At 35.6% G+C, this 23,592-nt stretch overlaps 5 protein-coding genes and 1 pseudogene across 5 annotated transcripts; 3 read left to right on the forward strand and 3 right to left on the reverse strand.

Moving 5' to 3' along the window:
- Positions 1–2,644: 2,644 nt before the first annotated feature.
- Positions 2,645–5,262, reverse strand: LOC139872124 (uncharacterized). Its single transcript, XM_071859945.1, has 8 exons — positions 5,041–5,262; positions 4,386–4,510; positions 4,246–4,283; positions 4,039–4,149; positions 3,878–3,957; positions 3,662–3,698; positions 3,431–3,472; positions 2,645–2,938 (listed from the first exon to the last, which is right to left on the reverse strand). The coding sequence occupies exons 1-8, from the start codon at positions 5,242–5,244 to the stop codon at positions 2,868–2,870; spliced, it is 708 nt and encodes a 235-aa protein (XP_071716046.1). The 5' UTR covers positions 5,245–5,262; the 3' UTR covers positions 2,645–2,867.
- A 2,150-nt stretch (positions 5,263–7,412) lies between these two features.
- LOC139872622 (UDP-glucuronate 4-epimerase 1-like) lies at positions 7,413–8,800 on the forward strand. Its single transcript, XM_071860533.1, has one exon. It carries the CDS (start codon positions 7,413–7,415, stop codon positions 8,688–8,690), a length of 1,278 nt encoding a protein of 425 aa, XP_071716634.1. The 3' UTR covers positions 8,691–8,800.
- A 1,163-nt stretch (positions 8,801–9,963) lies between these two features.
- LOC139871372 (uncharacterized) lies at positions 9,964–11,044 on the forward strand (annotated as a pseudogene).
- Positions 11,045–11,224: 180 nt separating this feature from the next.
- On the reverse strand, positions 11,225–12,170 carry LOC139873207 (stress-response A/B barrel domain-containing protein UP3-like). The gene has a single exon (XM_071861138.1). The coding sequence runs from the start codon at positions 12,075–12,077 to the stop codon at positions 11,427–11,429; it is 651 nt and encodes a 216-aa protein (XP_071717239.1). The 5' UTR covers positions 12,078–12,170; the 3' UTR covers positions 11,225–11,426.
- A 63-nt stretch (positions 12,171–12,233) lies between these two features.
- Positions 12,234–14,751, forward strand: LOC139871374 (uncharacterized). Its single transcript, XM_071859090.1, has 4 exons — positions 12,234–12,501; positions 13,714–13,798; positions 14,245–14,304; positions 14,518–14,751. Exons 1-4 carry the CDS (start codon positions 12,392–12,394, stop codon positions 14,605–14,607), a joined length of 345 nt encoding a protein of 114 aa, XP_071715191.1. The 5' UTR covers positions 12,234–12,391; the 3' UTR covers positions 14,608–14,751.
- Positions 14,752–14,762: 11 nt separating this feature from the next.
- On the reverse strand, positions 14,763–16,469 carry LOC139873158 (molybdopterin synthase catalytic subunit-like). Its single transcript, XM_071861087.1, has 2 exons — positions 16,355–16,469; positions 14,763–15,586 (listed from the first exon to the last, which is right to left on the reverse strand). The coding sequence occupies exon 2, from the start codon at positions 15,556–15,558 to the stop codon at positions 14,974–14,976; it is 585 nt and encodes a 194-aa protein (XP_071717188.1). The 5' UTR covers positions 15,559–15,586; positions 16,355–16,469; the 3' UTR covers positions 14,763–14,973.
- Positions 16,470–23,592: the final 7,123 nt, after the last annotated feature.

Raw genomic sequence — 23,592 nt, forward strand, 5'->3', positions numbered from 1 at the left:
TTGGCATCTATGTTTTATTTTTGTTTCAATAGACATTTCAGTTTAAATTTTTTTTTCTCTAAATGACAATGCAGTTGGCTATTTTGCTTTGACACTTCATTAAATTGGGAAATGTTTATGTGAAGTTGTGTATGGTAAGAGACACATTAGTATTAACTCATTTACCATTAGTGGTATCCCCACACCTTGTGTGTGAGGGGTGGGTTTAGGTTATGGGTTTGATATCCTATTAATTAATCTGCTCGGAGCTTCAGATTGACTCGAGGCAGGTTTTCTCTTGGATCCATTCAGGATTCAAACCTGGTTCGACTGCCCTCTAGATGGTTTTAGGATCGGTTTCCAGCAATGCGATTTGGGTTTGCTACCGAAAGCCCGTGCGTGCGTGGCATATGATCGCGAAGGTGATTAAGTCCCCTCTGGATGATGTCGACAATTTGCCTTTAAAAAAAGTATCTCTCATTTTGGTCGAATTATCAAATTCTTTTAATGCTAATGGTTTTATTTCAGTTACTCATAGATGAATTGGAAATCTATTAGTACAAAGAGAAAAACTTTATGCTTAAACCAAGTTATACAAATGATAAAAAAAATTGTCATGGGACAACATCCACAACAGTCAGCTCTTATTAACCAACTTGTAGCAAACAGTCAACTTCACAACCGATAAAATGTCATCAGATTACAAGGGTCCCGGGAAAACCCCGTTCGCCCTCTGTTCGTTCCACCTGTCAACCTGCAATGATCGGTTTTCAGTGCATTATTTTGTGTGAATATTAGTATAACTAAAAAAACTGCCGCCAGCAATGTTATATTTTTTGTTATTACTGTCAAGAAAATATGGTAGTATATAAAAAACTAGGAAACTGACCCATTCAGCTGGACAAAGAGAACGATAGTATCTTGCAAATTTCTCACATGCTTCGGCATCATCACCTTTCGCTGCAACACATCTAGCGTAATCGTAGAAATTTAGCGGGAAAATAGACCATCTGGTGACTAGGTACAAACTTTTGAATCAACTATATACCTGTGAAACTCGATGTAGCGAGAAAAACAGTGTCGGCTTTGATTCGTTGTAGGGAAACGGGCGTCAGCAGGTGCAGTTCTTAATTCAATCTGAAACCAATCATGAAACACAAAATTACAATTATTGCCAAAACAATACTAATTCATTATCCTTAGAAACTACCATGGGAAAAATGGTACATTGTGAATTTGTGATTACTAAAATTGGATCTTCCAATTAAGAATCACAAAGAAGTTTGAGACCTTTGATATTCAAACAGGGATCATTGGATTCCAAAAAGTGCGATTTTAAAAATAAAGGATTTGTAAATTTCCGTATTACTGATTTATTATTACTATTACAATTGAGCAAAACCCATTTACTGTTCATTTCATTCATTTTGTTCCCTAATTACATCAAGAATTTTGAAATTGTCACTTGCAGAATGCTTAAACATGACAAGAAGACAGAAAACATTTGACATCTAATTCATAAATAATGAAAGGGAATCAAGATGATCTAATAGGCGTTTGATAAATATTAATTGTAATGTACCTCAGCCATGATTGATCAGCAAAACAGAAAATGTAAAAAAATGATGAATATTCGAAACAAAACGCAGATAAAAAAACATAAAAGGAAAAAAACGTTCAAGCTTAATATAGAGAAAAAGTATGGACCCCTAAAAGATAGCTCTATTTTAAAGGGTTCCCTTTGTTTAGTAACTTAATACGGAGTAATTTTATATTATTTTTTTAACCGCGGTTAAGAGTTACTGTTGGGTCCGAACGCGATGTCGCCATGTCGGATGAAAGCCCCACGATGAATTCATACGAGCATCACGTGTGGTAAAACCCCCTCGGATGAGGCACAAATGCATAGACGTCCCAAGCCTTCGAGACCCATGAAATGAGATGGTAATCACAAGGGAAATGTTTTTGCAGCACATGAGTAAAACCCGTGTCCTCCCATATGGGAAGTCCTCTCTTATGGTAAATCAAGCCACCACCAATGCACCAACACCTTGCGGTTCGGGGTAATACTATTTTAGTGAGAAAATAGTACTTTTTTGTCATATTATTCCAAGAAACTTAACAATTGCATCATGTTTTAAGAATATAATAAGGAACTTAACGATTGAACCATGTTTTAAGAATATGATGAATCGAAACAATCTAAGTGTTTATAATTAGGCTTTTGCTAACGTATGCTTCCGTGGCATATGTTAAGGCGTATAACAAATCTAATAGTTACCATATTTACGCGTATAACAAATGTGAAATTTCCTTAATTATCATAATTTACATTTAGTCCTCATTAATTCAATCTAATGGTTACCATATTTGCACGTATAACAAATGCAAATTCTGATAATTATAAAATTTAGAGTTTATTAAATGCGCCTTAACGTATGACACCGAAGCATGCGTTAGCAAAACTCATACATTAATTATATCATGGGAAATATCCAAAAAGAAAAATGCTAAATATCATATACATATCATGAAATTAATTTAATTTAATATAAATGTAAAAGTGCTCATTAAAATACGGAAAACCAAACAAAGTGCAAGAAAAAGTTAACATTTTAAAGCAAGAAAGTTGCAGAAGTAAAACTAAGCTCTGAGATTTGTCACATCAACATACCATGCACCCTGAATTAGCAGGGGGCAGTATTCTTTATGGCTGATAATTTTATGGTTCAATAAATATGTCATCGACGCTACCTCAACGTGCAAATATTGAAAGTAATGCTTTTTAACCTAAAATAAAATCTCCCAGTATTTGTACCCATTAGAACAATGACTGAAAAATCTAGCAGCAAAAGATAGAGATTATGATTTATGAAGATGATTAACTTCTATTCTTGTTTTTTCCTTCTCGAGGCTATCTCTGCTGCCCATGATTTACCAAGATCCGTCTGAAACTTGCCTGCGTTCATTAGAGAAAATTATTCAACAGGTCATAGGTTACAGATTTCGCGTTATAGAAGTTAGATTTTAGGATACAAAGTAGATATGACTTTTATCTTTGATTTAAAGTCAACAATAAACAAATAGTGATAGAATCAAAATGAACATTAAAAATATTATTGATAACTGAAACTCAAGCTTCTTGGGCATACATATTCCAACTGCTTGAATTTTGTTTACTGATTTCCCTATTGCGATACGTTAAATCCTATTGAGAAGATATGGACTCGGGAAAATCACACGTGTGACTGCAAAATTAAAATGAATTTCTATTTTTCTCTTAAATAGAAGTGGTTTTCATGTGGGGAAAAAAAGAACCTAAATGACGAATAACCACCCATCAAACTAGGTATGGATTTTGTTCAAGTTGAATAATGCCATTATATCAAAAATATGCAAGTATAACTTAGAGCATATTAACATAAATATAGTATACTGAAATTTTTTGTACCTGCGGTAGAAACAAAAAATTCCTCCAAATCTCTACCTTGTTCTGCATTAGAAATAAATATTGATTAGGTGCATATGTATTATAACAATTAAATTTCCATGGATTCCATTGATAGATCCCTAAAGGTAAAAAAGTAATATTGTATGTGTAATTGTTATTTTTTTGAATTTATTAACACTGCGATTGGCACCACTACAGATCAACGCATCAATAATAGAGGTAACAACTAACCATTTTCATATTCCAGAGCTTGGAGTATCATCTCAATCTGAATATATAAAGAACAACCAAACTTAGCTTATACAGTACATATAAAAAAATACACAGATCTTAATATAGAGCGATAATAAAGGTTTATAATATATATAATCTGTATCTTTTCTGCAAAGAAATCATTTAGAAAATACAAAACCTTTTTTATTCGCATAATAAAAAAAAAAAACATACCTTATCAAAGTCTTTGACAACTTTAGCTTCAGTAGTAGAATTTGCTTCATATTCCATCCATAACTCATGTATCTCCTCAGCTGTAATATGCTACAGCAAGTAAGCAATTAACAAAATGCCCTTTGCAACAGATAGCAGGAATGTGAAAAGTATGTACGCACCTCGTGGTCCGCCACCAAGAAGTTTGCACATATTCTCTAGTGCTTCTTTCTCCAACCGACTCTTTTCCGCCTTCGGGACCCCATCTGAGGGGGTGATGTCACCGACAATGGCTATCCAACCAATAAATCACAAGATTATAAGTTATTAAGAAAAAATTAACATAAAAGATACTAACATTATAGAAACTAATAGATATTATGAGGCACCTTCTGCAATATCATGCACAATTGCCATTTTTATGCACCTGGAAGATGCAAGAAAATATATTAACAGTTAGTCACAACTTGAATACTTTGAAGTTTGAACCAGAGCATAATATCAATATTTAGTAACAATAAAAACTAACTTGTCTCGGTTGACTCCAGGGGTATCAGATGCAATGAGAGCCATTAACCCCATCCTATACATATGGTCTGCAATAGACTCGGGTCCTGCAACGTCTCTTTTCACCCATCCTGCTCTTTTGGTCGACTGAATAACACAGATTGCAAATAAAGATATCAATAACCACGTATCAAAAGTCAAATTGACCAGAAACTGAATCAAGAGCGATACATGTAACAGTATAATAACAACATTTACATGAAACGTAACGGCTAACGCCGTGTCTGATGTCAAGGAGTGCAGAACAAAAAGGAGACGCTTATGTGTTGAGTTAGGTAAATCAACTAACACCTTGGTATTGTCACTTTACAAAACAGCCATTTCGGAATATAATCTGTAGCCATTAACATTAACTTATTACAATCAGGCGCTTGTTCTTATTTGTATGATTTGTTCAGTTTATAAAGAAATTTAAACCTGTAATTCAGTGCTTAAATTGTTAGCTCATGACCTAGTTTGAGACAATACTCAAAGGAGGGAAGATTTTGCTTAAGGATCCGCGAATCATCCCTCATTCGCATAACTGGATGCGAAATAAGGGATGCAATTTTGACTTCCCATGGTTAATTTAAAAATACCAGATGGATCTAATCTACAAAGGATCTGATGAAACATACCTTAAGGCGATGGCAAAGAGATAAGAAATCGATAGCAGACGAAGGAGAAGGTGAGGCAGATGATGACGATGATGATGAATCGGAAGCCATGCTACAAACCCTAGCAGACGAAAAAGATGAAGATTTGAAAAAATTGAAATGAAAAGAAGGAGGATGAAATAAAAAGGATTTAGAGGTAAAGGTAGTGAAAATCACACGGCTCATGTTTGTTTTGTTTACTGGTGATTGCAAACTACTGGCCGTTTGGGTCACGTATTTTATTTCCCCGGAACCGGATCTAAACTTTGTATTTGTGTGGATACCATTTGGATACCATGTAAATATTTCTTGAATTAATCTAAAGTATATGTATATGAATTAATTATTCTGTCTAGTGATTTGAACATATAAAACAAATATTGTTATTTATTTACAAAACTTATCCATATTCATAATCCATCCATTACATATAGACACGATTTATCAATTCAAAACTCAAAGTTGAAAAAAACAAACGAGCCCTTAATCTTATTGACCTAATGAATCTAGCACATAATTTTGGTACATTGTCTAACTATAATAATCAATATCAGTTTGTATATTTAACATTTAACATATATAATGCGAAAGATACAATATATTTTATATATTTTAGTATGTTTGCATGAATCAACTTCTTCACTTCGGTTCGCAATCACTTGCTTCTATCAGCGGCCATTGGCCTCTTCATCTAGCGCACATGAGTTAAGCTTGGATTAGCGTTAAGTGTGTGTTCAGCAATTGCGCGCGAAAGTCCTGTCATGTCCTCTTCACACCATGCGAAAACATTCATATTGGCTATTAATTTATCACGTAACTTGTCGTTAATCTCGCCAGACAAGTTGCCCCCAATCTGAATTCGCTTGTCAGGGTGTTTGGGGTTTACCAGAATGGAACAGCTTCACTTTTGGCTATTAATTTATCACGTAGCTTGACTTTAACGTCAACGCTGCTCCCGGTATCAACGTTTAACCGCTTGAAATTATACCCACAATCTGTAATGCTACCTTTAATGATAATAGGCGCATGCGAGGGATTAATTGTCTGCATAGGAGGAAAAGATACGGGCTCGAGTGCTCGACCCCCCATTCTTCCAGTTGCTCCGCCTTGCGCCTTTGGCCAGTATGCCAAGCATGCACCATGTTTATCGTTTTATCAATACTTTTTTCATTGCTCTTTTTCTGATTGGGAAGAGCTTTCTCTGACGCATTATTTTGCGACGAAGATCCTTGCTTCTTTGTAGGTTTCAGGTGGTTAACTTCTCCATTCCTGAGGCATTCGACCACCTTTTCTGTGAACGCTTTACATCTATTGATTTCATGATCAAAGATTCTCTTACCCTTTATTGTACGCTGGATTTACTTACATGGACGTTTGCCCAACACGTGATACGCACGATCGCTATGCGCGAGATTAGTAACATAGCCACATAACACGCAATCATACATTAGCTCATATGGTAAACTACTAACTCAAACACAACACTTGTGGTTAACCATAATCACCGGTTGATAGTCGACGAACGACACTATAGTGAATCCGCCAAAGTGTCTTTTCACTATGTCATCGGGTGTCCACCCATAATGGATGTAAGTAAATCCGCCGAACAGCGTATTCACTTACATCAAGCACGTGTCGACGAACGACATATAGTGAATCCGACGAACGGTCTATTCACTATATTTCACTATGTGGTCTCGACGAACGACGTTTAGTGAATCTGACGAGCGATCCATTCACTATAACCACACACACCACCTATGCATACATATACATATTTATTACACTCGCATCCCGTGCTTTTTAGAAAACGGTGGGCGTTACATGAAACATCATCGATAACAATATGTAACAAAACATAAATAAAAACGCAAAATCGCAACTTTCCACACCGTAACGCGGCTAACCACCTAAATTGTTATGTTTAATTATGTTATCCATAGTTATATTATGTTTGTTGGGCAAATAATACTCCTGCAAACCGAACTACCGAATAACAACCTGTCTAAATCTAATGGAAACCAGAAATAACCGCCAATTTCCCTATAAAAATGGCACCTAAAAAAACGATTAATTTTTTTTATCACTGCGGTTATATCCGTATATATCATATGTATATGTATATATATTATCTCCCTACCATTCTTGATCCTTTCAGCAGGTGAAGAAGAAAAAGAAATCCCTTCTTCCCCTTTCTCTGGATCATCTGTTTCTGAATTCCCCTTTTCATTTTGGGGAATACAAGAAGGCAATTTAATTTACAGATATTATAAAAAATTTCTCATGTTGTAAAAATTTGAGAATATTGATCCTCTTGTAAAGAGACAGAAGATTATATCATCATCATCAATTCAATGCCGCCATTGGAACAACCTTTATTATTTTCAACTCCTCGTAGTAAATTCGACATCAATCATGCCTATACTCGTTTTATAAATCGTCGTTTATCAACCACCACAACCATCTTCCTTTGGTCTTTACTTTTTATAGCGTTTATCACCTCGTATTTGTTCTTCGTTGATTCGGGCCAACGGTTTCTTCATTTGTTCACCTCTTGGGAGAAAACCGTTCGTTCATCGGCTCAGATTACTCGCGCTAACGGAATCTCCGTTTTAGTTACCGGAGCAGCGGGCTTTATCGGGTCACATGTTTCCTTAGCGTTAAAAAAACGAGGTGACGGTGTTGTTGGGGTTGATAACTTTGATAATTATTACGGGCCGTCGTTGAAAAAAACACGACGGGCCTTACTCGAGTTTCATGGCATTCTTGTTGTCGACGGCGATATAAATAACCGACGCCTTTTAGCTTCACTTTTTGATACGGTAGAATTTACGCACGTGATGCATTTGGCGGCGCAGGTTGGCGTTCAATACGCCGTGCACAACCCGTACACTTACGCGCACAACAATGTTGTTAGTTTCGTAGCGCTTTTAGAAGAATGCAAGTCGGCTGACCCGAAACCGGCCGTTGTATGGGCCAGCTCGGGTGCAGTTTACGGGTTACAAAATAAAGTACCCTTTTCCGAGTCCGACCGGGTTGACCTGCCCGCTACTATTTACGGGTCAACTAAAAGAACAGGTGAAGAAATCACGCGTACCTACAACCACCTTTACGGGTTATCAATAACCGGGTTGAGATTTTTCACGGTTTACGGCCCATGGGGGAGGCCTGACATGGCGTATTTTTCATTTATTAGAAATATTTTATTGGGCAGGCCCATAACAGTGTACAGGGACAAAAACCAAGTTAACTTGGCACGTGATTTCATCTACATAGATGACATTGTAAAAGGGTGCATTGCATCATTGGATACATCGGGTAAAAGTACCGGGTCAGGCGGGTTACATAACAGAACTGCCCCATATCGGATCTTTAACTTGGGTAACGCGGCCCCAGTGACTGTGGCTGCTATGGTGACAATACTAGAGGAGAATTTGAAGATGAAAACGACGAAAAACATGGTGGACATGTGCGGAAATGGTGACGATTTATTGGCCCGTTTGAATACGAGTTTGGCGGAGAAGGAGCTCGGGTATAAACCGACGACTGATTTGCGAACCGGGTTGAGGGAGTTTGTTAAATGGTACTTGTGGTATTATGGCAAACCATTAGTCCAAGATCGGGATGTTTGATTAAATAGGTTACGAATTAATTAAAAGTAGAGACGATCTTATGGGACATTTTAGTTACAATCATTGTGGTGTTTTAATTTCAATTTGTGTGTAAATATTTGCATTAGAAACAGGTGACATGATGTTTGTAACTGTTCAAATGTATTTGTTGTATGTTATTGAAGTTTTTGCTGAAAAATATGATTAACATTATTATTATGAACGTTTAAGTTTATTTTAGCTGCAAATACATACTAACAATTTACGAAACCAATAAAAAGTAAATTAAATAAGTAAACAAAAGTTGATTGTAACTCTAGAAGTTTATGAAATCAACTTAAACTATCACTTTCATTTAGCAGATAATTAACCTTAAAGATTTAATCAATACAAATAACTATTTAACGTTTAATATTAGCTTCAAAATTAATGATACCGCGACCCGCAAGCGCATGCTATTAGTATGCGTATGCGCATGCTATCTTTGCGGTATGCGGTAGCGCATTGAATACTTTGTTCCCGGTATGACGGTTACTTGTTGACCACGTTCGGTAATCTTTTCCATAATTATATCCGAGATACGGGGGAGTTGGTTATGGAAAAGATTATCACAATCACGGATGATTCTAGAATTAGGGTTTGCCTATATATACTAACGCTAATCATCATTCCTACGCAGAACACATCTTACGTAACAACTATTGTCGTCATCTCTTCTAGGGTTAACAGGTTAGTTCTCTTACGACTGTTGCCTACAACAACCTGACTTAGGGTCTTCCGATCGACGGTCGTCATCGAAGGTGGACTTAATCACTTAGCCACCCCGTCGACATCATCATGTCGGCCATGGTTATACACGGTAGCCGGACCGGAGAGCTAAGTTCTAAGATCCTTAAATCCCCTTAAACGTATTGAGCGTGCGTATTTACCCTTTGGAAAATATACGCATGATCAAAAATAATACAGAGTAACTAAGAGTGAGGAATTAAATAACTTCAACTTTTACAAGTTGATGTATCCTCAACCTAGTGTGTTTTAATGAAAAAATTTCTTAGAAATTTTGTCAGTGTCGAATGCTTCTGGTGCAATGTGTAAGTTCAAGTTTTGCAGTTTTTTTAAGACATTAACAAAAGTGTAATTTGTTTGAATGGTGATTAGAGGACATCTATTAATATGTGTTTATCATGTGTTTGCCCTGAATCCTTTTACCATTTTGTGGAGAAATTCTCACAGGGCTTTATCTTCCGTTCTGCTGTCATCATGGGTCATTTGTGCACTTCTGGGTTAGCCTTATATGACTGTGGTTCTAAGAACCGTATTGAAGTAAAAGCATCTGTTTTGATTTATTGAATTTGAGCTGCAGAAAGTTCTAGATCAAATGAATGAAGCAAAAGTTGAAGGCAATCGGTTATTTGGAGAAGGTTTGTATGAGGTGGCGGCGTTAAACTATGATTATGCTATACAACTTGCACCTGAGATGTCCTCATCTGCAGAAATTAGGCCAATATGCCATAATAATTGTGCGACGTGTTATTTTAAACTGGTATGTTAATGTTAGATTAATGGTAGTATTATTTTATGTATAATAGCGATGGAAAAGATTTTTCCGAGGCTGTATATTGGGCATTAACTGTTGGGTTACATTTGTATCTACTTAAACGAGAGTTCTGTAAAAATTCATCAGTATGAAGAACATGCATATGAATATGTCCTGAAGATCTATAAACTAATTCTCATTATTCTGTAGGCATCATCTTTCAAAATATTGAAGTATTTCTGGGTCACCATTGTAGGATTCAAATTCTTGATACCTTGTATTAACGACAGGGAAAGTACGAAGATTCCATCAAAGAGTGCACCAAAGCATTGGAACTAAATGCTACTTGCATGAAACCTCTCCTTAGGAAAGCAGAGGCCCACGAAAAACCTTAAAAAATATGATGAAGCTATTGCTGGTAGAGTGTCACTTTGTATAACATATTAAAACTTGTTATAATGAATTAACGTATTTTTATATTTTATTTATATTATCTGCGGTTATACTCTATACTCTACAGATCTAAAGAAAATCCTGGAATTGGATCCTTCAAACTACCAATCTAGGAGAAGCATTATTCGTTTAGAGCCTTTGGCCATAGAAAAGCGTGAAAATTGACTAGATGTTAGGTAAGAGTGTAAGACTTATATAGTCATCATTTTTTGTATTGGTGTTTGTGGGTATCTATGGATGAATAAACTATTTGAATTGTGTGTATGCAGGCAAGTTAAAAAATATGGGGAACTCGATTCTAGGGAAATTTGGGATGAGTGTTGACAGTTTCAAAGCAGTAAAAGATCCAAATACGGTCTCGCATTCCATCTCATTTCAGCAGTAATGATGAAATGTAGTTGTGCAGAGAAGATATATACCTATATACACTAAACCATATCACCATTTTTGGTATTAGGATGTAATTTTCATCAACTTGATCACCACTGTATGGATTTGGTCTATTTCTATATTGTGCTTCTCTGCAAAGCAAAAAACGATTGCTTTATCGTTTGGTGGTGGTGTCTTTTTTGGTTGATAACAAGTGTTTATGCACTAAACCTGTATTTATGTTGTACAAATCTTTATCCTTACAGATTTGTATCCGAATACAATACTGTAATATATTGACGTTCAAACGCAAATCAGCTATTATGCTACAACCAAAGATTAAACAACAACTGGTTGAGTAATGAATTAATGAAGAACCTGGAACAAGCAAGCCTTAATTACATATTAGCCCTTTGCAGAGGTGGAATCACATAATCAACCACAACGCCCTCTATTACTTTCTCCATTTCCAAATTTACCAGCTCAGCATTTAAATCCAATGATTCCAACTCAGCAGGCCCAGGCAACACAGCAATTGAAGCAATCGTATAACCCTTGGCTCTATCATGTGAAAAATTCTCACCAAAACTTAACTCTTCAATTGATTTAAACTGATTTTTAATTCCTCCTATCACTTTCAAAACCCTAGCTTTCTCAATTTCCCCCAAATTCTCCTTTAATTTCAGAAATGTTACTCTCATTGCCGAACCAGTCTTCAGCGATGCACTTGCACCGTTAGATATCCAATCAACAGCCATGGTATCATCAACAATCGGTCTTATATTCTCCGTCACGACGCGCACGTGCTCAGGGTGAGTAGCGTACTCCCGGAGATGGTCCTTTGATCTGTAACGACTGTGAAGTATGTGAGTGAAGGTCAGGGATGATGACCGTGACCGGAGGAGTTTTCCGGCGGAGAGGTGGACGGTGAGATTGAGTGACGTCAGTGCGTTGAGTCCGTTGATCATTGCTGCAACTTTGCTAGACTCAACATCGGGTTTCACTTTGATAAGAACTACGTGTTCCACGATTTGTTGTTGAGCAGACATTTTGATCGGCGTTTGGTGGAGGTTGCGACGGTGGATGAGACCGTTGAGGCGCCGGAAGATGATAGGTTGGGGAGCCTTATCCAAAAGCTTGTATTGTATGAGGAAGCTGAATAGCTGATTGCTAACTTGGGACCTCGGAACAAGGCATATAATATTCAAGGGACTAAATTTGCTTATTATTGAAAAACGGAGGATGATTATTGTAAATCTCAAAATCCGATTTGCTTAACGGATACAAAATTCTTCCCTTTGTTGCTTGTCTTGTATCGACAATCTATACACATTACACGTAGGATGAGGTCTTATATAACGTTATGGATTATGTTACTTATATGTATGTAATTTATTTGTTATTAAGGGCAGGGGTGTTTTATTCTACTTTTTCATGGCTGCATTGGATTGGTCTAATACTTGTAACATCCGTGTTACATCCGTCCCACATCGGTTGGAGAGGGGAACGAAGCATGCCTTATAAGGGTGTTGAGACCTTTCCTAGCATGACGCGTTTTGGGGTATGCATTTTAGTTTCTCCATATTTTCGGAAGCAATTATAGTATCAAGCCATAATGTTGTAGTTGGTACTTGGTAGCGTTCTAGGGTGTTCATTAATCGGTTTGATCCAAAACACAGCCTGACCCATATGGAATAGGTTGGTACATACATATTATTCAAATGATTAAAGGCGTTGTTTTTGTTGTATATAGAGTTCATGGCATTAGTAAATTGATACTTCATATACTTTTAATAATAGTGATTCAAGTGTTGTCTTTTAATTCGTTTCAGCCAACCAAGGCCGGCCCTATGGTAGGGCCACATGGGCGACCGCACCCGGGCATCACCTTTTAAGGGGCATCAAATTGGAGTTCTGAGTTTTTTTAAGTGCAGTTGAGTTTTTTTTTTTATAAGTTCAGAGGAGAAATTTCGTGGAGGAAGGGAGAGGAAGAAGGAAAAGTCAAAAATCGAAAAGATAAAAAAACTTTTGTTCTTTGATATTGTAAACTTTTTTTTTTTTCTTTGTCACATGTGTTAATTTTATTTAAATCCAATATACCGTACAACAGATATAACGTATTGTACAATCACGTATGGATTTTAAAATTCTAGTCTAACAATAGAAGTGCCATAATAATGTGAATTCATAAAATAAGTTTACTGATTTCTTCATAGTACTACTTGATTTTTATATTTCCTTTAATCTAATTATTTATACAAGGAACAAAAGTCTTTTTTTGAAAGTAATATTTTATTGGTGTTTCACAGACACTATAAAATTTTTAACTAGACTCGAAGTCATCACTTTTATCGTAGTTTGATCTCTTCAAATTGTCACACTAAATTTATTTAAAAAAAAAATTAACGTGAAAATGAGTTATATAAGTTGATTAACTTTCGAACACTTGTTTATAAATAGAGTAGGGGGCATTATTTGATCGATTCGTCCCAGGCAACATAACATTCAAGATCGGCCCTGCAGCCAACACAACGTTTAAACTTTGGTTATGCTACGTTTTATTGAACAACTATTACCCACTTACACACAGATAGTAGATTGGTTTAGCCAGTTGAGTTAACAAGTATTTGAGAATCTTCGTATCATCAGATTAATAGCATTGTCCTTGTTCATGTTAACTTGCAGATACCTGCATGATGTTATTTACATTACCTGCTTTGTGCAACTGATGTCTATCATCTCTGGGAAGTTTTGGTGGATATATGCTGTGGTAAGATGCTTGTGTACTTGTCTTCTTATGCATAAATGTCAATATGCTGAAAGCTGTTTTATAATCGCTTTAGCCCAAACATTTTTCTCCATTAGTTTAATTGAAGATATAGGCAACACAAAAGTAACTAGTGGTTACACGATTTAGTCTAGAAACAGGCTTAAGAACATTGTCAGTTATGATATGTAGTAATTCAGTTATCTGTTATTTATTATACGTAAAAGACTTGTCTGCTTTAGGCCCCAAAAAGTAGCATTTTAGTTTTCGAAAAAACAGTTTAGAGTAACTTCTTTGCCCATCATAAATCATAAATACAATTATATAACTACAATAAAATGTACATTATCTCCAATAAGTTAGAAATGCTTGATATTGTCAACTTAACTGTCTGGAACTATTTTGGTTGTAGCCTAAGTTTCCCAAGTAATGATTTTTTTTGTTGGCAGATACCAGCAGTGTATAAAGGATGGGGTTTGATTAAGGGATTTCTCCCTCGAGGTGGCGAGGTACTTCTTTTATTGGATTATTATTGTAATAACATAAGTTTGTTATCATATTTGGCAGTAGTTATATAATTAAGAGTTAATATTATGTTCCATCATTCAGTTGGACCTGACCATTGTGAACCTGTTACTCGTTCTGCTTGGCCTACTAATTTTTCCACCATTACCAAATTGGCGTGGTGTGTATGATTCCCATGGGTTTATACCAATCTGCAGGGAGTTGAAGAGGACGAAAAGACCCGAAAGAAGAGAGAAAAGATGGAAAAGAAAGCCTCAAGAGGAAAATTCGTTAAAGCGAAAGTTTGATAGTTTCTGACTTTACAACACGTTTTCTTTGTCATCTGTATATTTAACTATCATTTTATAGTCGTAGTACGGTGACTGTTAGATGTTTCAAGTTGATGTTTGTTTACGCTGAATGAGTTAACCTGCACCAAACATCTTTAATCTATAGAAAGCATCAACCAATAGATGCATGTATGGATAGATGTACCTGTCTATATACAGATGTGCAAAAATGAGTCCAGGCAAATAAAACCAAAGTACCTCATCAGACCAAAACCAAATATTTGGTTTAGAAAACCAAGCAATATATAAAAGACTGATGATGACATTTTAAAAATATGCGACGAACCATAGGTAACACAGGCCCTAATTCTTAGTCATCATGTATTAAGGTTCTGCAGATCCACCATTTGCAACCTTCACCTTGGGCCCACAACAACCGTTTTTAACGGGCCCCACCACCTCATCTTCTACTTTCACTTTCGGTTTGCAGCAACCCGTAGCTTTCCCAATCTCCGACCTTCTCTCAAGAAACTCAGAGTTTTCCTTCCATACCTCACCATTTGAATAAACCTCTTTTTTCCATATGGGAACCGATGCTTTAATCTCATCAATCACAAACTTACAAGCATCTAATGCATCAACCCGATGCACAGAAGAAACAGCAACAAATACACTTGTTTCACCCACGGAAACGGGCCCCAATCTGTGAGCCACAGCAATAGCATTGAGATTCCACAAGGAACGGGCTTTTGAACATATGGTGTTTAGACAACGTATGGCCATTGGTACATAAGCTTCGTATCTTAATTCTACTACAGTCTTTCCATCAAATGTGTCGCGCGTATTGCCATAAAAAGTGGCAATGGCACCACATTGTGGCGAGTGCACGTAATTTGTGTACTTGTTGACATCAATTGGATGATTTTCTTCTAAGATTTCAACCAAGTTCTTTTCATGTTCACTAGCCATCCTTTTTATTTCCACAAATTCTTTTTGTCTGGAAAAATTTGAGAAACTAAGATTAGGGTCAACAAACAGAGTAAGTCAGCCGAATACAATAGAAAACAATATAGTTATCTGTTTCATTTACATTTACATAGATACTAAAATCGAACAAACTGAAACAGTATAATCAGTGGTGTATGCAGGATTCAAATTTCAAATTCATCTGAAAACACAAAAAAGGGCGGACGGGTAGGGCTAAAGGTCAGGATGTGTGTACTTCATAATACTATCAACAATTACTAATATGAAACATCAACAATTGTCACAATGGAACACTTGAAACAAATAAACAAAAACCAAGTAAACGGAATTTAGCATAAAGTACAAAACCATATTTAATTGCAAAGTAATTCAGTATTATACATTGTACATCAATCTATCTTTAATCATATGATCAAACAACAAAACCAATAAGAATAGATAACAAAAAGTTGACTTTTGAGAGTCAAACTGTATATTCATTCTTGACATGGACTCTCCCAGAAACTAACAAAATCATTACTTAAAGATATTAATCTATCTATATCTATAAAATTAATACTAATAATTATTGATTTATCGACATATTAAAGCTTTCAAATGAGTAGAATCAATTACTTTGTCAAAGCTAAGAATTTACTATTTACTTTTATTTAATTGAAATATAAAATAAATTCATCAAGTATATGCAACAGTAATTAACCTATTATTATAGCAACATAAAAATAAATAAATATAACAAATTATTAAAATTGTAGGCAATTGAAGATTGGTATTATACCTTAGGAAGCGTTATAGAATGATGCTTAAAATAATCGATTTCAATCTAACGGACACGAGCTTTAATGTTACAGCATATCTGAACTATCTTCTATTGTCAACTGTGTGTTTGTGCTTGTGAGAGATAGAGAGAGGTGGGATTCCTTTTTTAATTTATGGGCCATGTGGTTTGGGCTTTAGTAAATATGAAGTTAAGCCCATATCAAATTTGCAACTCCAACTAGGTTAATTGTTATATTTAGATGCTAAAATCCCTAATACCAGCTTTTTACATGATATAATGGCACCCGTCATTTCCTACTTGGCATATAATTAACACTCAACCAGATATTGAAACATCACTTTCATATTATTAATTTTATTTTATTTTTATTTTCAACTAACTATTAATCATATTTTACCACATTACTCCTACCCTTCCAACAACATTACCCATAAAACATCTTCAAAAACACGTCACAGTGGCATCCTCATTAACTCGTCACAGTCATCTCATCGAAAAAGTTCCCAAGATGCCTTCACGTCAGAGTCATCATAACACGCGATCTAAGCATAAACACATACAATTTCCAAAAATATTGAATTCCATTCGCAAAATGCTCATCAAAATGTTTTTTTCTTTCTCATTTCTGGTTGCTTTATGGAAATTTCATGTTTAGTATTTAAAGCTCAAAAACATTATTACGAGTTAAGATGCATACATTTAAGTAAGAACTTTGCAGACTAACCTTTTTTATTTACATTCACGCCTTTTAGAAAGAGCTGCTAAATTAAGTTCTCTTGAAGGAAGTATGACCGCTTTACCAATAGTTGAAACCCAATCGGGAGATGTTTCGGCTTATATTCCTACTAATGTAATTTCTATTACTGATGGACAAATATTCATATATGCTGATCTATTCAATGCCGGAATCCGACCCGCAATTAATGTGGGTATCTCTGTTTCCAGAGTGGGGTCTGCAGCTTAAATTAAAGCTATGAAACAAGTAGCCGGTAAATTAAATTTGGAACTGGCACAATTTGCAGAATTATACTTTTGCACAATTTGGTTCTGATCTCAATAAAGCTATTCAGAATCAATTGGCAAGAGGTCAACGATTATGTGAATTGCTTAAACAATCCCAATCCGCCCCTCTCGGGGTAGAAGAACATGTACTTACTATTTATACTAGAACAAACGGGTTATCTAGATTCATTAGAAGTTGGACAAGTAAGGAAATAGTTAGTACTTATTTAAAAACCAATAAACCACAGTTTCAAGAAATAATATCTTCTACAAAACATTCACCGAGGAAGCAGAAGCCATTTTGAAAGAAGCTATTCAGGAACAGAGGGAGCGTTTTATACTTCAGGAACAAGCATCCTAAACAAATTGAGCACCATTTTCAAAAAAATTTCAATAAAAAAGGGTACTCAAGCGTTTCGGATCCAAATCATTCAAGTCCTCCTTCTCTTAGGAGAAGAATTCGCAGCAAGAAAATCTTTGATATGACCTATGAATATTTCGGATCTCTTTCAACAAAGAATGCCTCTTTTCAAACGGCCGTGATAGCTAGTAGTACCACGCTGCTTCCACCCGCTTTTCCTTCGCACCTGAGAATCGTATCATCAAAAAGACACTGACTGGACTTGAGAGCATTCTCATTGAGTAGGTATGATCGCCAATAACTTGACTTTGATTTCACTCTGACTTGCCCAAATCTATGAATGGCGTCATATAAGGATCAAGATAGATAGTATTCGACTCCTTTGGTTTATGACCATGTAGGCCATCAACATACCTATCAAAATCACTCCAGAACTTACGTAACATGATTTCTTTATCATCACCACCGTTTACATGTTTACGATTGATTATTCTATAATTAATAACCATTCACACATACTTTTTAATGGGTTTGTATTTTCATGATTTATGACTTTTTAAAAAGTCAGTTTTATATAACGTTAAACAAGATACATTTGATCTACTTGAGTAGTGTATAGCTTGGTTATCTCGATAACTGAAGTAGTTGTATACACGTACGTACTGTTACAAGGTATCATTTTATTATACAACACACCATGAAATTATACAGAAAGTTATAAATGTGTCTTAATACAGAGTAGTATATAAGTAAACTAGTTGATAATCAAGGATATCAAAGATTAATAATACAAAATTTCAATAGATATAAATAGTTAAAAATCGAAAACCCAACGGTTCTTTTGTTATATTTAAGTTGATCTAATCTAAAGTATGTCAAACATTCCTTTAGTAATTTGACAGTTACAAGTATCTTGTAAACAATGGCATAAAGATAACAATCTTATAAACACGTTAAAATCATTCAGTTAGTCTTAACTAAATAAAACATAACAGATAACAGATAACAGATAACAGAATGACATAAATATTAAAATTTTGAGATATCAAACATGAAAACCAAGTTTCAAATGCTACAACAGTAATACGAAAAGGTACCTTTGACACAATATCATCAACACTCAAATCTTGTAGCAATTTATAGTTTAATTTAACTGTCGGTGTATGTTGTACAAACCTGTATACAACATGACTATCCTGTTGGAAATATGTTCTCGGGTTGGTTACGGTTCAACCGTGGTTTGATCGTGGTACATATATTCCGAAGGTATGCCCATGACATTAAATAATATAAAGTCCATTTATCCTATTCGGTCACACACAAAGGCCAATCGTAAATTGTTTGATACACCTTCTAATCGGGAATTAATTTATTAATCAATTTTAATGGTTTAATAAATTAAATACAATTTTGAGATTAATTAATTTATAATTAATTAATAAGCATAAGCATGCTTCTTGGAAAGACAACGAAAAAAATAAATTAGCATGCTTGTATTTTTTATTAAACCCGATACATGCAATCTCAAAAGTCCAACTCTCCATTCCATTCCTTTTAATTAAGGATTTTGACCAACAAAATAGAGGTCTCACTTGCAAGCTTTGTTCAGTGGTTAACAAAGGGAAAGGATAGTTTTTCCTTTTTTTTCATCTAGACTAAAACTAAAATAACAGACAACTATTACGAGTAAAAAGGGTTTGGAAAAACAAAAGGAGAGAAAGGGTTTTGGTGAATTAGAAGGTGCATATCAAAACAAGGTTGGAACTTTGGGTGTCAATCGTTTAGAGGAGCTCTCATTTGGGTTCTCTCCAAGCTAGGATTTTCAACAAAGGCTACAAAGGTTGTAATCTAATCTTATCCTTTTGTTAGTTCTAATTTCGTTTGCTAAAAGTTTTGTACATGGGTCCTTGGAGGAGTATGATTTTGTAAAATTTAAAATGCTTCCGCTCAATATGATTTTGGTATCATACTCCAACAAGTGGTATCAGAGCCATCTTGTACAAATTTTAGCAAACTTTTCTTATGATAATCGTTTTGATGAATGTGTATGCATGATACTTGGAGATGATTATGCATAATGAACATACAAAACTATTATCATGATTTGTGTTTTTATGTTTCCTAAATAGCATTTGAATCTTTGATTTTGGCAAAATGTTAAATGGTTATTTTTTTTAAGTTTTTTTTCAGCTTGAACAGTCTGTCTTTCATGGACTGTTTCGAGGCCTTAAACTCCATATTTTCGTATGAGGCCAGTTGCATTTGAAAGCTAACTGAAAGAACTTAAATTTGAAAAAAAAATTCATCGAAAACGGATTAGAAATGAGTAAGATATGACCATTTAAAGTTGATGTATGAATCTGCCAAAATTAATTCCGAAAATTAAAAATGTAACTTGCATGTTGACTATTAAAGATTCAATGTTTAGGAAAATAAAGTACATGAATTCTTTTCATGTCTTACATGAAATGAGAAAATTAAAATTATTAGTTTTAGACTTTATGCTTTGTTAAAGTAAATAAATCTCCAACATATTTTGATACACTTAATATGTTTGTTTGGATGATTTTGGCATGAAAACCATACTTACAAAATATGAAGTGGGTTTGCATGCATACATAAGTTATGTAAACAAGGATTGATTATTTTGTGTGCCATTAAGTGTTGTTTAAATCAATCCTTATCGAAACATGTTTCATGAAAATGGATATTTGGCACTCCATTTGTTTTGTATGTGATTGTTGTATGAAATCGGTAGTATTTGCCTCAATAAGACCCTTGTGTGGATGTTTGGTTGTATGATTTAATTTATTATTTATTCGGATGAATGTAATAATTTATTAAACGGCTTGCATGTCGTGTTTATTATTTATTCGGGATGAATGTAATAATTTATTAAACGGCTTGCATGTCGTCTTTCTATTTATATTGTATTTGTAATAGTATAGGAAATAGAATAGTTTTTTTTTATTTTGTAAGATAATGCAACCAAGAATGGAATCAAGAAGACGATGTTCACAAGGCGGCCCATCCGAGCATATAATGGAAATGGCGGTTTTAGTGGGAGCCAATTCTCACACAAGGTTATGTCCCTAGTTGACCATGTTTTTCCGTGTGTTGGCTCACCGGAAAAACGCATAGGACTCGAGGCATACTACCGATATTTGCGTGTCATGATTATTATTGTTTTATTATTTGTCTATGCCATGCTAGCTAGAAAATGTTTTAAAAACAAAAGGACAATAATCATATAAAATGGTTTGGTTAAAATTGGTTTAACAAACGAAACACGCAATACTAAATTAGCAAAATATTTAAAATGGTATAAACTACTTTTGCTAAAAGAAAACAAAAACCCGTTTTAAATGTAAACTTTACGCTATCCATGAGTAGTACACACATCCGAACCTTCTACCTGTTAGAGTTCGCGATACCCGAGAGTCTTGGGCCGGACTTTAATTGGGTGTTGGGAAGGGTGAGGTGAATTTCGCGATACCCGAGAGTCTTGGGCCGGATTTCACGTGTATCTATCACGGACGGTTTACAATCTGAAATCGTGGTTCGCGGCAAACCCGCCACGAGGAAGGATTTGCGTAGAAGGGATTAAACATGCCAAGTGAAATAATTGATTATCACTAAATCCCGCAGAACCTAAGAATTTCATAATGGATGAAATTGGTAATATAGTTACCTACCTAAATAGCTTATGATTGGCGATCCGCGGCAAACCCGTCGTTACCATAAGTGAAATATGGATCTTAGCCTTGTTAATTATAATTGTTAAAATTTTGAACACACTTGGGTAATTATTTTAACAAGGATTAAACATATCAAACTAACTAATACAACTTACTTTAAAAATATGACAGATGTCTGCAACAAACACAAATCCTACTCCGTCATCAATCACTAATTTCTGCCTTAAAGGGCTCCTCGAAAAGGACAAGCTTACGGGCTTGAACTACATGGACTGGCTTCGCAACCTAAGAATTGCTCTTAGGATGGAAGGAAAGATCAGGGCGATTGAGGAACCCTTACCGGCAGAACCCGGATCGAGAGCTACTCAAGCGGCTAGGGACGAGTTTGAAAAACGTCGTTCTGAGTCTAATGAAGTAGCATGCTTGATGTTGGCGACCATGTCTCCAGAGCTCCAAAAGGGCATGGAGAGCTTAGGGTCATATGACATGCTTAACCAACTCAAGGACATGTTCCAACAACAAGCAAAGCAAGAAAGGTTTGACACCGTGAAAGCTCTCGTATCTTGCAAAATGGCAACGGGAAGTAGCGTTAGTGTCCATGTACTACAAATGAAAGGGTACATAGACCGGCTGGAGCGCCTTGGTTTTTCCATAAGTCAGGAGCTTGCAACGGATTTTATCCTGAACTCGCTGACTAGTGCATATGAAGGATTCATTATGAACTATAATATGAACAATATGGAGAAAACAATCATGGAGCTCCATGGCATGTTGAAAACCGCTGAGGCTAACATGGCCAAAGCTAAACCCGCAACTACCGTCCTAGCCATTCGTGAAGGTGGGATCAAGAAGAAGAAAAACAAAACAAAGGGCAAGAACAAGGGCAAGGGTAAGGTTGGCACATCCAACTTCAAACCTAAACCTAAGGGCATTGCTAACTCTTCTACTTCAAAGATCCCGCAAACCAAGTCTCCTGAAGAAGCAATATGCTTCCATTGTGGGGATAAAGGACATTGGAGGCGCAATTGTACCAAGTACTTGAAGGAACTTAATGAACTACGGGCTAAGGGAGTTGCCCTACCTTCAGGTTTGTTCATGATTGAACTAAACAATACTTCTATTTCTAATTCCTGGGTATTGGACACAGGATGTGGTACTCACATTTGTACTAATGTGCAGGGACTCACAAGAAGTAGGAAGCTGAAGACCGGAGAGCTTAATCTAATCATGGGGAATAAGAATGTTGCCTCTGTTGACATGATTGGAGAATACAAGCTTTCTTTTGATTCTGGTTTATGTATTGTTTTATCTAATGTTTGCTACTGTGCCGAAATGGCAAGAAACATTATATCTTTTGATGCTTTATTTAATGATGGTTTTAATTTTAGTTTTGATAATGGATCAATACTTGTTCACAAAAATGGGATGTTTTATTTCAAGGCTAGTCCTTGTAAAGGCATCTTGGAAACCACAGCAAAGCTAAATGATAGTTCAATCTACAATGTTGATTCATCCAAAGATGTTTTGGATAAAACGTATCTATGGCATTGTCGTTTAGGCCATATAAACAAGAAACGCATAGCAAAACTCCAGTCAGATGGAATTTTAGAATCATTTGATGTTACATCATATGACGAATGTGAATCTTGCTTGTTAGGAAAAATGACAAAGGCACCTTTCACAGGAAACTGTGAACGGGGTAAGGATCTGTTGGAGTTGGTACACACTGATGTGTGCGGTCCGTTCAGATCACCTACTAGACACCAGGAACGATACTTCGTTACATTTACTGATGACTTCAGTAGATATGGTTATGTTTATTTAATTAAACAAAAGTCTGAAACTTTGGGAGTGTTCAAGGCATACCAAAACGAAGTAGAAAATCAACTGAACAAAAGAATTAAGATTCTCCGATCTGATAGAGGTGGTGAATATCTTAATGATGAATTTCGTGATCATCTACGGGGTTGTGGGATAATCTCACAATTAGCTCCTCCTAGAACACCACAGCATAATGGTGTGGCTGAAAGGAGGAATCGAACATTACTTGATATGGTTCGATCCATGATGAGTCGCACAATGCTTCCAATCAGTTTTTGGGGTTACGCCCTACAAACTGCCGCAAGGATCCTTAACCTCATCCCAACCAAGAAAGTTTCCAAAACACCTTATGA

This window comes from Rutidosis leptorrhynchoides, chromosome 10 (assembly GCF_046630445.1).
Source record: "Rutidosis leptorrhynchoides isolate AG116_Rl617_1_P2 chromosome 10, CSIRO_AGI_Rlap_v1, whole genome shotgun sequence".
In the NCBI taxonomy this organism is placed as follows: domain Eukaryota; kingdom Viridiplantae; phylum Streptophyta; class Magnoliopsida; order Asterales; family Asteraceae; genus Rutidosis; species Rutidosis leptorrhynchoides.

Excerpts from the sequence above, each read along its gene's own strand:
- LOC139873158 (XM_071861087.1), bottom strand. The coding sequence starts at position 15,558 with ATGGCTAGTGAACATGAAAAGAACTTGGTTGAAATCTTAGAAGAAAAT.
- LOC139872124 (XM_071859945.1), bottom strand. The coding sequence starts at position 5,244 with ATGAGCCGTGTGATTTTCACTACCTTTACCTCTAAATCCTTTTTATTT. Across the intron at positions 3,958-4,038 it reads TCTTGGTGGCGGACCACGAG|CTGAGGAGATACATGAGTTA; the intron begins GTGCGTACATAC and ends AGCATATTACAG. Across the intron at positions 2,939-3,430 it reads ATTTTTTGTTTCTACCGCAG|GCAAGTTTCAGACGGATCTT; the intron begins GTACAAAAAATT and ends TAATGAACGCAG.
- LOC139873207 (XM_071861138.1), bottom strand. The coding sequence starts at position 12,077 with ATGTCTGCTCAACAACAAATCGTGGAACACGTAGTTCTTATCAAAGTG.
- LOC139872622 (XM_071860533.1), top strand. The coding sequence starts at position 7,413 with ATGCCGCCATTGGAACAACCTTTATTATTTTCAACTCCTCGTAGTAAA.
- LOC139871374 (XM_071859090.1), top strand. The coding sequence starts at position 12,392 with ATGGATTATGTTACTTATATGTATGTAATTTATTTGTTATTAAGGGCA. Across the intron at positions 13,799-14,244 it reads TTTGGTGGATATATGCTGTG|ATACCAGCAGTGTATAAAGG; the intron begins GTAAGATGCTTG and ends TTTTGTTGGCAG. Across the intron at positions 14,305-14,517 it reads TTCTCCCTCGAGGTGGCGAG|GGAGTTGAAGAGGACGAAAA; the intron begins GTACTTCTTTTA and ends ACCAATCTGCAG.